Below are 14,831 nucleotides of genomic sequence, written 5' to 3' on the forward strand. Positions count from 1 at the left end.
TAAAAGTACAACTCCTGCCTGCATGCTGGTAGGGTATGGCACATACTGTACAATTGTGAGGGCATCTAGCCGAGTGAATGTGTGAGCGGTGATGCATACAGTATATTTACAGGATTGTTTGTTGTCCATTTTGCACTCGGCCCAGTGAATATGAAATGAGAAGAGATACATGCAATACTGTATGCATTTCCGTTCACTACTGTACATCCCCAAGGCCGGTTGCTCTCAATGCATCATCGCTGAAGGTGCAGGAGCAATGAGTTTACATAGAAGCAGAAAGCCCTGATCCCATACATGCTTTCTGTCACATATAGTAGAGTTCCATGAAAACAACAGAGCATGCCACCAATACAATTTATGTCACAATGATCTAAGTATTGGTACTAAAACCCATCAAAATCGTCCGCATATGTGTAGCTGATATAAACGTGCCCCTAATCACTGAAAACTCCAATACTGATAGTTTAACCCCCTTTTTTTTATCTAAAAATAAATAAATCTAAAAGCCTGATGTTTGAAATTTTATGGTGCCAATAAATTGTAAATGTTTTTTCCTTAAGGACACATCTCAATTTGGCCTTAAGGATACAGCCAATTTTCATTTTTGTATTTTTGTTTTTTCCTCTTTACGCCTATGGCATCACATTATACAGTATAATCAGTGATCCACTGACACAGCCTAACTGAGGCTGCTCCCATATCCCAGCTGGACGAGCGCCGAAACCCATTCACTTTAATGGTCTATTTACACATACAGTATTCTGCACAGATTTGATGCGCCCATTTGATGCACAGGATTTTCTGCTGCACATTTCAATCTAAATTAAATGACTGAACACAACTTCAAATCCTGCGTATCAAATCTGCGCAGAATACTGTACGTGTGAATGGACCCTAAAACCTTAATCCTTCCAGTACTTATCAGCTGCTGAAGTTGAGTTGTTAATTTCTGTCTGTGCTGACACCTCTGTCTGTCTTAGGAACTGTTCAGAATAGGAGCATGCCCCATAGCAAACCTCTCATGCTCTGGACAGTTCCTGAGACCGACAGAGGTGTCAGCAGAGAGCACTGTTGTCAGACAGAAAAGAACAACCCAACTTCAGCAGCTGATACATACTGGAAGGATTAAAATGTTTTAATAGAAGTAATTTACAAATCTTTTTAACTTTCTGGAGCCAATTTATATGAAAAACCTGTTTTTTACTGGAATACCGCTTTTATGAGCCGACTGGAGTCAGATAGTGAAACTGGTCGGCTAATTTTTGCCCCGTATCCGGTCTTGTGACCGGACTTAAAACCATATTATACTACAGATTTAGTTCCAGTCACAAAACTGGATATGGGGCAAAAATGAACCGACCAAAGTCACTATCTGACTCCAGTCGGCTTATTAAAGTGGATCACCACCAAAAATACAGAAAAAATTATGCACAAATGAACAGCATGTAGAAAAAGAGTTAACAAAATCTTTATTAAAGTGTATCATCAATTAAAAACAACAGTACATATACATGATAAAAGCAAGACACCGAAAAAAACTACAGATAGGTAGGTAGGGACTGGAACTCAGCATAAAAGGGATAATAAACATAAGTATGAGGTCTGAGGGCAATAAGATGTAGGTATCAAAAGTAAAGTCGCACCAGAATACTGCTAAACGCAAGCACGAGGGCGAAGAGGGAATGAACGAGAGAACCAAATCCAAAGACCAAAATGAACAAGAATGCCAGACCTTACCTACCAACCCCAACGATCGTTTCACCACTGAATGGCTTCCTCAGGGAGTGGATTCGGCAGCAGTAGCAAGCAAACATAATGGGGGAGATTCATCAAAACCTGTGCAGAGGGAAAGTTGTCCAGTTGCCCATAGCAACCAATCAGATCGCTTGTTTAATTTTTCAAAGGCCTTCCTAAAAATGAAAGATGCGGTCTGATTGGTTGCTATAGGCAACTGGGCAAGTTTTCCTCTTCACAGGTTTTGAAAAATCTCCCCCAATGTGAATGCAGCCTAAGCCAGGCTGCATCAGTGAATCGACGATTGGCGGCAGGAGGCAGGTAAGGGGACCCTCCTCCGCCATCTTAGCTTATTGAATATTTGATCTCCTGCTGATTTTGTATATTCACCCCCTGACATGAAATGACCAGTCTACAATTTTAATGGTCGGTTTTTATTTAAACAGTGAAAGACAGAATAAGAACAACAAAAAAACATTTCAAAATGTTGTAAATCTGTTGCCTTATGAAATACCTAATTTGTATTTTACTCGGTGAAATACTATTTGACCCCTTTGCAAAACATGACTTAGTACTTTGTGGCAAAACCATTTCTGGCAAATCGCAGAGGTCAGATGTTTCTTGTAGTGGATTATGAGGTTTTCACACATCTAAGGTGGGATTTTGACCCACTCCTCTTTGCAGATCCTTTCCAAGCTATTAAGGTTTGAGGCTGATGGTTGGCAATTCGAACCTTCAGCTCCCATCACAAATTTCCTATGGGATTAGGCCTGGAGACTGGATAGGCCCCTCCAGAACTTCAGTGTGCCTCTTCTTGAGCCACTTGTTTCCTTGGCTGGAATATCCATCCACTGCCCACTTTCAGTGGCCAGGCCGAGGAAATTAGATTCTCATCTGAAAGTATATGTCCTCATCCATCATTCCTTTGATGCAGGGAAGTTGTCATGTCCCTTTAGCAGAAAAAACACCCCCAACGCATAATGTTTCCACCTTAATGTTTGACGGTGGTTATGGTGTTCTTGGGGTCATAGGCAGCATTCCTTCTCCTCCAAACACGACTAGTTAAATTGATGCCAAAGAGCTCCATTTTGGTCTTATCTGACCAAAACACTTTCACCCAGTTCTCCTCTGAATCATTCAGATGATTATTGGAAAACTTCAGATGGGCCTGCACTTGTGCTTTTTTGATCAGGGGGACCTTGCAGGATTTCAGTTCTTCATGACGTAGTGTGTTACCAATTGTTTTCTTGATGACTATAGTCCTAGCTGCCTTGAGATCATTGACAAGATCCTCCCATGTAGTTCTGGTATGATTCCTCACTGTTCTCATAATCATTTCAACTCCACGAGGAGAGTTCTTGCATGGAGCCCCCAGCCGAGGGAGATTAACAGTCATTTTTTGTTTCTTCCATTTGTGAAAAATTGCACTAACTGTTGTAAACTTCTCACCAAGCTGTTTGGCGATGGTCTTGAAAGTCTTTGGACAGCTCTTTTGTCTTGATCATGGTGGAGAGTTTGGAATCTGATTGATTTATTGTTTCTGTGGACAGGTGTCTTTTATACGGGTAACAAGCTGAGATTAGGCGCACTCTCTTTAAGGGAGTGCTCCTAATCTTAGCTTGTTACCTGTATAAAGGATACCTGGGAGGCAGAAATCTTGCTGATTGATAGAGGATCAAATATATAATTCACCAATACTAATCAATTCATAATTTCTTTGAAATGTGTTTTTTTTCTGGATTTTTCTGTTGTTATTCAATTTCATTGTTCAAAGAAACCTGCCATTAAAATTATAGACTGATCTTTATTTGTCAGGGGGCAAATATAGAATATCAGCAGAGGATCAAAAAAAATGTTCCTGCAGTGTAAATTTGTAAATTAGCTGTTATGCTGCAATATAAGTTACATTTTTTTTCAGTTTTTCTGATATATGTCACAATTCTACCAAGGGCTCTTCGGCGCACATGGTTCAGTGCAGAATCATATTTATACACCAAACAATATAGAAATAGTGAAGTGAATAAGACAAGTGAACCATTAATATGAGGAGGCCCTCTCCCCCCCCCCCCCCCAATTGCTTAGTTTAGTTGGGCATCAGCTCTAGGAAGAGTCCTAGTTGTCCCAAACTTTGATTTAAGAATTACGGAAGCTACTGTGCTCTCTGGAACTTTCAGTGCAACAGAATTTAAAAAAACTATATTCTCACATTCTCAGTATGGGATATTTAGTGCAGATTGATGGAGAACATAACAAAATGTGGAAAAAGGGGAAAGGGTCTAAAGACTTTCCGAATGCATTGTATTTATTTAATTTTTTTACTCACAATTCAGTGATAAGTACATCTGGGACCCATACAATATTAGAAGGAAGAGAAATTACAGTAATATTGTCATATTCCAGAGCATTCCATGTTAGAAATTCATCAGTCCAGTACTAAAGAGAAAACATCATAAAATTACATCTATGTTATTCACAAGTAGAGATACAGAACATGGTCGCACATCCCCAACTTGTACTATGACTATATTGCTTCTCAGCATAATTTCAAAAACTAACAGGTTGTTAGTGTATCTTTTGATCAAAACATACAAGCCCGCTCATCACGTCAAGGCCACCTGATAAGATCTGGGTCCCTAAACTAACACTGGTGTAGCGCAGGGTGGAAACCACTGCCACCGTGACACCAAACCCACAGGGGAAATGATCCAGTGGCCAGGCAGCCCCAGAGCTGACCGACCAAGCCGCCGGGTCCAGGTCACACCACCCCACAGACAAAGTGCTACAGCATCAATGGCTGCCACAGAGCACCACACCAGTGTTAACACAAACCATGTGCTCCCTGTCAGAGGGCTGGGAGAATGCTAGGAGGAAACCCTTATGCAGTCTCCTGCTAAATAAAAATGCCTGATCCAAATAGGTGTAGTGGAGTGCTGACCATGGAAAAACAAAATGAAAGAGGGGACAGGATACAAATGTAACTCACAAATAGAGAAACAGAACATGGCCTCAAATAGTTTTCTTTTTTCTAAAAGATGTGTTGACATGCCGCTATGCCATCCATAGGGGATATTGAGGTGGTATTCCGGTTTTATACATCTTTATGCATCGGATAAGATGTATGATTGCAGGGGTCCCGCCGCTGGGGACCCCCGCGATCTTTGTGCAGCCCCCGGCATTCTTGGGCATTCTTGTGGCTGCACCGAGATCGCGGGGGTCCCCAGCAGCGGGACGCCTGCGATCATACATCTTATAAGATGCATAAAGCCGGAATACCCCTTTAAAATACTGAGAATTTACAAATTTATATGCAATTTTACACGCAAAATTTTTGTGCAAGCCTCCCGTTTGTACAAAGTTTTTTTTACTTTTTGCCCTCTTATGCCAGCTGCAACAACTTTCAAAAGTAGCTGGGGCTCAGTGAAAATTGGGTGTATCCACAGTACCCACCAGATTTGCTACAATTTATATCAGAGATCTAGCAGTTGTAGATGACATCTATGCAAGCTCCATCATAGATGACATAGATTATAAAGTCTCTCAGATAAGGAATGCAGCCGGCCCTGCTTGGCACTTTATTGCACAAGTACAAGTAAACACAACGAACCACCGGGCATCTGCGGCACTGACCACCAGTGGTCTCAGCTGAATACAGGACAGACTTCCACAGATTATAAAGTGCTGCACACTGGGTAGCCTCTGAAATTCAAGGGGTACTCCACCCCTAGATGTCTGATTTCAGGGGGTACGGCCCCTGGGACCTGCCGAAACCTCAAGAGCTGGCACCCCAGTGTTCTGAATATTTATGTTGACATGCATGGAGGGGCAGAGTACCCCTTTAAACTAAAGACTGGAGCTCAATATTAGCATTAATCTCCTGTCTACAGAAACTATAACCTATTTAATTTTTGTGCAAGCCTCCCGTTTGTACAAAGTTTTTTTTACTTTTTGCCCTCTTATGCCAGCTGCAACAATTTTCAAAAGTAGCTGGGGCTCAGTGAAAATTGGGTGTATCCACAGTACCCACCAGATTTACTACAATTTATATCAGAGATCTAGCAGTTGTAGATGACATCTATGCAAGCTCCATCATAGATGACATAGATTATAAAGTCTCTCAGATAAGGAATGCAGCCGGCCCTGCTTGGCACTTTATCCCACAAGTACAAGTAAACACAACGAACCACTGGGCATCTGCGGCACTGACCACCAGTGGTCTCAGCTGAATACAGGACAGACTTCCACAGATTATAAAGTGCTGCACACTGGGCAGCCTCTAAACAGCTAGATTTATTAAGAGTTGTGTTCCTCATAATAAATCTGCCAAATGCAAGTGGGATTTTACTTAGTAACTTCCCCCCCATTGTGCTGTCTGGTAGTGGACCTAAGGGTGAACGTTCCAAGATGTCTATGGTGTCTTGGACATAGCTACATGTGTGTCTTACTAAAGGACCTAGAATATTTTCCACTCTGTTAAGGTCCCAATACCAGAAATGATTTATCTCCCTGCATTTTCCTCTATATATTTTAGGTTATATGTAGAAAGTACACAAGAATCTTCCCTGGATTTTAGTCTCTGGTGAAACAAAGACTAAAATCCAGGAAGAATCTACACAGACACACAATAAGAAGAAATTTGGATACCTCCCTAATTTTATTTTCTTCCGTACTTCCTTAGTGAACATGTGATTTTGGCACAGGGAACCCGGCCCAGTGAATGTGTGCAGCCAGGAGGGCAGTGGCAATTCAGTAGCCATACATAAGGCTTACCCACTTTTACGGAGCTGGACACAGAAAATATTCACTGTATGCCTTGCTGCTCAGTGAGTATAGGAGCAGGGATTCCTCCTCTCAGGAGTCTCTGCTCTTGGATGCAATTTCTGTAGCACCTTCTGCTGACAGTATAGGTGCCATGGAAACTACATACAGGAACAGGGACTCCTGTAAAAGAAAGGAAACCCTGCTTCTGAAATTAAGTGGCACTATGGCATTCAACACCACTTACTGCACATATCTGTGTCCAACAAAGCATAAGTGTATGAGGTCAAGTGTATGAGCCCAAGAAGTAAGATATGATGCTGTATCCCATTTGAAAGTATACAATACAAAATAAAAATCATCAACATATAGTCATCAAGTCTTTTCAGAAGTTTTACACAATCACTAACCACTTACGTGCCTAAAATGTGAAGTTTATAGCTATGGTTATGACTTGTAATTAAACATTCGCTTTCTGGTTGCACATGCTCAGTTATATCACTAGGAGGGGAGGGTGAGCTGTTTGTCTATGAAACAGCAGATTTAGGAAGAAATGTGAGAGGATCAGCAGTGAGGGGGCACTTTCTCTTTAGCAGTCAGGAGAATACAGCCTGAAATAGATGCCAGCAATGCATGATGGGAATTGTAGTCTGCTATCCACAGAGTCGTGTGTCTATTTTTCATCTGAAATTCAAGGGGTACTCCACCCCTAGATGTCTGATTTCAGGGGGTACGGCCCCTGGGACCTGCCGAAACCTCAAGAGCTGGCACCCCGGTGTTCTGAATATTTATGTTGACATGCATGGAGGGGCAGAGTACCCCTTTAAACTAAAGACTGGAGCTCAATATTAGCATTAATCTCCTGTCTACAGAAACTATAACCTATTTACAGTAGTCCTAGTCCAATTCAGTGATAGACCAACCAATGGGAACATCATCAATTGCAAGAATGGGAGCCTCTTGCCCAAGTCATAGTGCTTGGCTGTTTCTATACCACTTCTAAAGTTGGATGAAATGGCAGCATGCATGCTAGGCTACAACATCATCCCACTACTATTCACCTAGATGATAGACCATAAATTTAAAAATGTCAAGATCCCATAGGTACACAAGTTCAAGGTTCTAAAATAATTTCATGTTGTATTTAAGGTAAAATTATTTTTTAACCTTAACTATTAATTTTATAGATGTCTCTTACCCGATTATACAAGAAGTACATTGACACCAGCTGATTCTTCTCATCCTGCAAAGGACAAACAAACATGGCATCCAAGAAAAGAAGCAAAATAAGACTCTGTTCACATCTGCATCAAGGCATCCATGAATATCTGATTGCTATGACAGTTCTGTTCTTAGTGGATGGAAATGCAAGTCTGGGAGATCCCACTAGAATTTTGCTGTTTTTACCATATTTTACAGTGTTATCCACACTGGAGCTTTCCAGCTGTTGCAAAGCTGCAATTCCAATGGGGGGCACTAATGTAGCAAATTGCAGCACAATTATAAATAGTATGAACGGAGTATCAATAAATACAGATGTATGGTATATACATTTAAAGAGGTTCTCCAAGAGTAACTAATATTGGGCTATCCACCTGTTTTTGGCAAGAAAATAGAAAAAAGGCACCCATCTTTTTAGTTTTCAGTGGAAAACTGAAGAAAGTGCATCAGACAGAAATGTTCTTTTTTGTGTTCTTTAAGTGTTTGTGTCTTGTATCCCCTTTATGGGCAAATATAATGCAGTGTAATTGATGGCCTAAACTTTTCCTTTCCAGTGTTCATGGAGCACAGTTACACTTAGTGTACCCAGTACCCAGACTCCTGAGTACTTTTCCATGTCGGTTTTTCCCATTTAATAAATAAAATTGGCATGAATTTCCCCTTTCCTTGTACCTTACCGTATATTTATTAGTGTTGAACTTCATCTGCTACTTTTCTGCTAAAGCCTCTAATCTATCAGATTCATTTGCAATAGTGCACTGTGCTCTATTGTGTTAACCACTTTACACCGTAATATCCCCCCAAAAAAAGGGATATTGTACAATCCCAATACGAGGCCATTATTAAATATAGAAGAATAAGGTTTAAAACTGATACCTACTAGTAACAGTGACCTCTCTAATACTGACCCTTGTGGTACAGCACTAGTAACAGTGACCTCTCTGATGCTGATACCTTTATTCCCAACTAGCAACAGTCACCCACTCAGAGCATGTACTATTAATAACCATCCTCTGTTTCCTATCACTGAGTAAGTTACTTGCCCACTTACACACATTTCCTACCAGCCCAAGCATTCTCAATTTATGTACCAACCTTTTATGTGGCACTGTATCAAATGCTTTGGAAAAATCCAGAAATACGATATCCAGCGATTCACCCCAGTCCAATCACCTCCTTATAAATGTGGATCAGGTTAGGCTAACAGGACTGATCCCTCATAAACCCATGCTAATGTGAAGTTATATATTTGCTTTCATGGCAATACTCCAGTATAGCGTCTCTAAGAAAACCTCCCAACAATTTACATACAGTAGAGGTTAAACCTACAGACATAGGCGTGCGCACGGGGTGTGCCGGGTGTGCCCAGGCACACCCTAATCCAGTGGCGTTACGGCCCGCACCGGGTGATACCAAGACGCTCCGCACCATGCCCGACCGTCCTTCACCAGCCCAGACCCCCGCCCCCCCGCTGTGCGGTGCGCCTGTCCGTCAAGCACACCGCACAGCGCTGCCTCCTGCTCCTGTTTGTGCCCCGCCCCGCTCCGCTCTGGCTCACCTTCAGTTGCTCCGGTCATGTGACGGCGCATTACTGCCATCACATGACCATCAGGACGTCACGCTGTATTCAAGGACGCCGGCCCCAGAGCGTGACGTGACGGTATGCGGTTCGCAGGATTACCACGCTGAGTGAGTGAATGTTATTGCAACCTGCCTACTGGGTCTGGGGGGAGGAGGTTAATCTGGCGCACCGTACTATCTTCCTACAGGGGGGGGGATAGGGTTAATCTTGGGGGTACTGCATTCCTACAGGGGGGGAGAGGGGGTTAAACTGGGGGGTACTACCATCCTACTGGGGGGGGAGGGGGTCATCAGGGGGGTACTACCTTCTAACAGGGTTGGGGGATAGGGTTAATCTGGGGGGTACTGCATTCCTACAGGGGGGAGAGGGGGTTAAACTGGGGGGTACTACCATCCTACTGGGGGGGGGGGTCATCAGGGGGTTACTACCTTCTAACAGGGTGGGGGGATAAGGTTAATCTGGGGAGTACTGCATTCCTACAGGGGGGGGGAGAGGGGGATAAACTGGGGGGTACTACCATCCTACTGGGGGGGAGGGGGTCATCAGGGGGGTACTACCTTCTAACAGGGTGGGGGGATAGGGTTAATCTGGGGGGTACTGCATTCCTACAGGGGGGAGAGGGGGTTAAACTGGGGGGTACTACCATCCTACTGGGGGGAGGGGGTCATCAGGGGGGTACTACCTTCTAACAGGGTGGGGGGATAGGGTTAATCTAGGGGGTACTGCATTCCTTCAGGGGGGAGAGGGGGTTAAACTGGGGGGTACTACCATCCTACTGGGGAGGAGGGGGTCATCAGGGGGGTACTACCTTCTAACAGGGTGGGGGGATAGGGTTAATCTGGGGGGTTCTGCATTCCTTCAGGGGGGGAGGGGGTTAATCTGGGGCCCCGAGTAGGCAGGTAGTACCCCCAGATTAACCCCCTCCCCCCCAGTAGGATGGTAGTACCCCCAGATTAACCCCCCCCCCAGTAAGAAGGTAGTACCCTCAAATCAACCCCCTCTTCCTGCCAGTAGGAAGGTAGCACCCCCAGATGCTGGTGGCCTCCATGTCTATTTTGCTTTTGTAGGGAACTGTACTGCACCTAATGTGGCGAATTATACCGCACCTAATGTGGGGGAACATACTGCACCTAATGTGGGAACTATACTGCACCTAATGTCGGAACTATATTGCACCTAATGTGGGGGAACTATACTGCCAACCTTATGTGAGGGAACTATACTGCACCTAATGTGGGGAACTATACTGCACCTAATGTGGGAAACTATACTGCACCTAATGTGGGGGAACTATACTGCACCTAATGTGGGGAACTATACTGCACCTAATGTGGAGGAACTATACTGCACCTAATGTGGGGGAACTATACTGCCAGCCTAATGTGGGGGAACTGTACTGCACCTAATGTGGGGGAACTGTACTGCACCTAATGTGGGGGAACTGTATTGCACCTAATGTGGGGGAACTGTACTGCACCTAATGTGGGGGAACTGTACTGCACCTAATGTGGGGGAACTGTACTGCACCTAATGTGGGGGGAACTATACTGCACCTAATGTGTGGGGAACTATACTGCACCTAATGTGGGGAACTATACTGCCAATCTAATGTGGGGAACTATACTGCCAACCTAATGTGGGGAAACTGTACTGCACCTAATGTGGGGGAAGTATACTGCACCCAATGTGGGGAACTATACTGCACCTAATGTGGGGGAACTATACTGCACCTAATGTGGGGGAACTATACTGCACCTAATGTGAGGGAACTATACTGCACCTAATGTAGGGGAACTGCACTGCACATAATGTGGTGAACTATACTACACCTAATGTGGGGGAACTGTACTGCACTTAATGTAGGGGAACTGTACTGGTGCAGTACAGTTCCCCCACATTAGGTGCAGTACAGTTCCCCCACATTAGGTGCAGTAAAGTTCCCCCACATTAGGTGCAGTACAGTTCCCCTTCATTAGATGCAGTTCAGTTCCCCTCCATTAGGTGCAGTACAGTTCCCCCACATTAGGTGCAGTACAGTTCCCCCACATTAGGTGCAGTACAGTTCCCCCACATTAGGTGCAGTACAGTTCCCCCACATTAGGTGCAGTACAGTTCCCCATCATTAGGTGCAGTACAGTTCCCCTTCATTAGGTGCAGTACAGTTCCCCCACATTAGGTGCAGTACAGTTCCCCCACATTAGGTGGCACCTAATGTGGGGGAACTGAACTGCACCTAATATGGGGGAACTGTACTGCCAACCTAATGTGGGGGAACTGTATTGCAAACCTAATGTGGGGGAACTGTACTGCCAACCTAATGTGCGGCGACTTATACTGCCAACCTAATGTGGTGGGACTTATACTGCACCTAATGTGGGGGAACTGTACTGCACCTAATGGAGGGGAACTGAACTGCATCTAATGAGGGGGAACTGTACTGCACCTAATGTGGGGGAACTATACTGCACCTAATGTGGGGGAACTATACTGCACCTAATGTGGGGGAACTGTACTGCACCTAATGTAGGGAACTTTACTGCACCTAATGTGGGGGAACTGTACTGCACCTAATGTGGGGGAACTCTACTGCACCTAATGTGGGGGAACTATACTAACTGTGTGCGTATATATATATATATATATATATATATATATATATATATATATGCACGCGCGCAGCGTGAGTTTGTGCTTTAGGGTGCACACCCTAATGCAATAGGCTGCGCACGCCTATGCCTACAGACCTATAGCTTCCAGAGTAACTATTTGACCCCTTTTTGAATATTGGCCCCATATTTACTATATATTGACAGACTATATTCCTATGGAGTCCCTAAATTTTTTTTTAAAAAGGTTGTCTTATCACATTCGGCACATACTAAGTGCCAAAATACATGCCTCATTGTTTTCATTGTGAATAGATGACACAGTTCACACAATGATTCACACTATGATAGTCCATTTTTGTGCCTTTTTTATTTTTAATTTTTTTTTTTTTTTAGTTTGGAGACCAAAAAAAATTGGGGGTGTGGGGTCAAAACTGCTGAGTTTGACACCAAAAACAGCAAATTTTTAAATCACGGAAAATTCTGATGGAAGCATGACATGTAATAATCCATGACACTAGTGCCCAGAGAAGTGATAACTGTGTCGATAAAATATGTCCAAGGGTTAAATGGGAGTGCAGGTGCAGTAACCATGGAAAAAAAATATTAAGATTTGCCAATAATTAATATTTATATTTCAATAATTGAATAAATAACACTTTTTCACAAAAGGAAAAAAACAACAATTTTTGTGATTTCTACACTAGCAAAGAGCTGGTGGGAAATTTTTGGATGTAAATTGGACTCTCACCCTTTCAAAATGTTATGTAAAACATCACCATGCCCAGTTTTGCTAAATTGGAGTGAGTAGTGCAAACCTTGGTTTATTCTAATGTAAAACACTTTGAATATCTGATAAAAACTTTTTTGCGCCAAAATTTTGGCGTGAAACACATCATTTTTTACTTAAAGAGTTTTGAATATGTCTCCCAGTGTATTTTCCTTCTTGGGAAAAATATATTGTGTTAAAATATCCTTGAGATTCCCAAAAGACACTGGAAGGCAGTACAGTACATACTAAATAACACTGCCCAGTTAATTACCTAGAAAATGTGGCGACATCCTATGCATCTGCCTCTCCATAGTTTCTGGCATCTGGTGTCAGATTGGGGTGCAAGCAATAGTACTACTTGTACCTCTCTCAGTAAGGATAAGTGATATGCCTTGCATAGCATTATATTATATGTAATTTTGTGCCTGTATTTAGATTATTACTATTTATATTATTACTAATAAAAGGTCCAGCATAAAAAGAACGTTTGCATTGGGAGGCATCCAACTATCTGTACTTACCGCTGCAAAAATTGAATATATTGTTATATCTATATTCACTGTAGTGCCATTTTTCCAGTACTTTACAGGTCTTAGATCCTTTTCATATCCATCTAACAGAGAGTGTAATAGACGTACTTGGGCCAAATTTGAATCTGCAGTACTATTTCTTTCTTTCTGGTCTCCTATGAGAAACACACAAACAAGTACTATGCTAGTAAATGTGCAAAATGTTAACTCCAAAGAAAAAACAGATGTAAATAACTGAATCAGATCCTTACATCATAGGCAAAAAGGTACGAAATTAGCTGTTTCGTCATTTTCTATGTACAAGGCAATGGACAACTTTCGAAACGTTTGTGCTCTACAGTTTGTTACTAGTAAAGTCTGTCAGAGAAGCTATTCTCGACAGGATTTTTATCAGCCTTTCTTTGTTCTCCTGAAGATACATCTAGTCTGATTTGAGACTACATTATTGTTTACCTTTGAATTGGTCATACATCTCTTTAAACAGTTGGATCAGAAGAAGAAGAGAGAGGTCGATAAATAGCCTGGCAAAGACTTACTTTTCTGATGAACTTTACTGATAACAGATGCTGAAGAACACAAACATTTTGTAATAAAAACATATGGAGAAAAAGGTTTTGCACTATAATAACTACAAAGCAAGTGTAAAATATCCTTTTCAATGGTCTCTATAGCCTTCAAAGATTGAAGTTATTTTACGTATGGTATGGTATGCACCGTTTATGATAATGATACAAATGGAGCCTCCTTTACCAGGTGCCAATAGAAGCAATATATTATGACCCAATAAAAGATAATGACAGTACATGTAGCATAAATAGAATGCTGTATAGAACAGGCAGTTATCTAGGTGAACAGCATAGTATATATAGGGCCGTACATTGCAGATGAAGCACAGGAAAATAACAAGCCAGTACATGTAGAACAGGTAAAGAAAGTTCAAGTAGATAACAGTACAGTAAATATAGTACAGCTAGTGACCACTAAGCCATAGAGTACATGTAGTAAAGGAATATAGTAGCACAGTAAACGTTGGGTATGTAGAGAACAGTGTAGCAAATGTATCAGTTATCTGAGGCATACAATCCTTGTTATTGTCAATATACCTTCATTAAATGTATAAAGTACCATAAAACTATTCCAGCAAATGATATCAGATAATGGAAATGTGACAGCAGATCCAAATCTACTTTTTTTTGTTGATAATTCACTCACCTGAGCCATAAGTTATTTGAAGAAGAAGACAGAATAAGCTCTTGTGAATCCAGCCCTGCACCATTATTGTACTTATGTAAGAGAACTGTATGAAAATCGAGGGTAGTGAGGAAGAAAATTTCAATCAGATCATATAATCTCTGCCTTGACGTGTATCTATTGGATAGCTGACCATTAACTCGCCAGTAAATGAGACATGTCCTAAACACAGGATGTATTTTATACTTTGGTTTCTACCGCTCTTGCTTTCAAGTTCTCATTTTAATGCATTATTTAAAGCAGGTATTCTCTATCTATTATTCATAAATTTATGTATCCATTTGTGACTGGTTTACAGACATTTCTGCAAAAAATTTTCAATAGCTTTCTGTGGTGTCTTGGCAAAAAAAAATGCTCCAATATTGTCACATCTGGGCAGG

At 42.1% G+C, this 14,831-nt stretch overlaps 1 protein-coding gene across 1 annotated transcript in view; it reads right to left on the reverse strand.

Moving 5' to 3' along the window:
- Positions 1–14,476, reverse strand: part of LOC130293222 (5-hydroxytryptamine receptor 3A-like) — a 48,377-nt gene extending 33,901 nt beyond the window's left edge. Inside the window, exons 1-4 of the mRNA XM_056541725.1 lie at positions 14,413–14,476; positions 13,192–13,355; positions 7,688–7,732; positions 4,058–4,167 (exon numbers count right to left, since the gene is read on the reverse strand). Coding sequence (XP_056397700.1) covers positions 4,058–4,167; positions 7,688–7,732; positions 13,192–13,355; positions 14,413–14,476 — 383 coding nt within the window. The remainder of the gene's footprint in view (positions 1–4,057; positions 4,168–7,687; positions 7,733–13,191; positions 13,356–14,412) is intronic.
- Between the last annotated feature and the right edge of the window lie 355 nt (positions 14,477–14,831).

The sequence above is a fragment of the Hyla sarda genome, chromosome 10 (assembly GCF_029499605.1).
Source record: "Hyla sarda isolate aHylSar1 chromosome 10, aHylSar1.hap1, whole genome shotgun sequence".
Classification (NCBI taxonomy): domain Eukaryota; kingdom Metazoa; phylum Chordata; class Amphibia; order Anura; family Hylidae; genus Hyla; species Hyla sarda.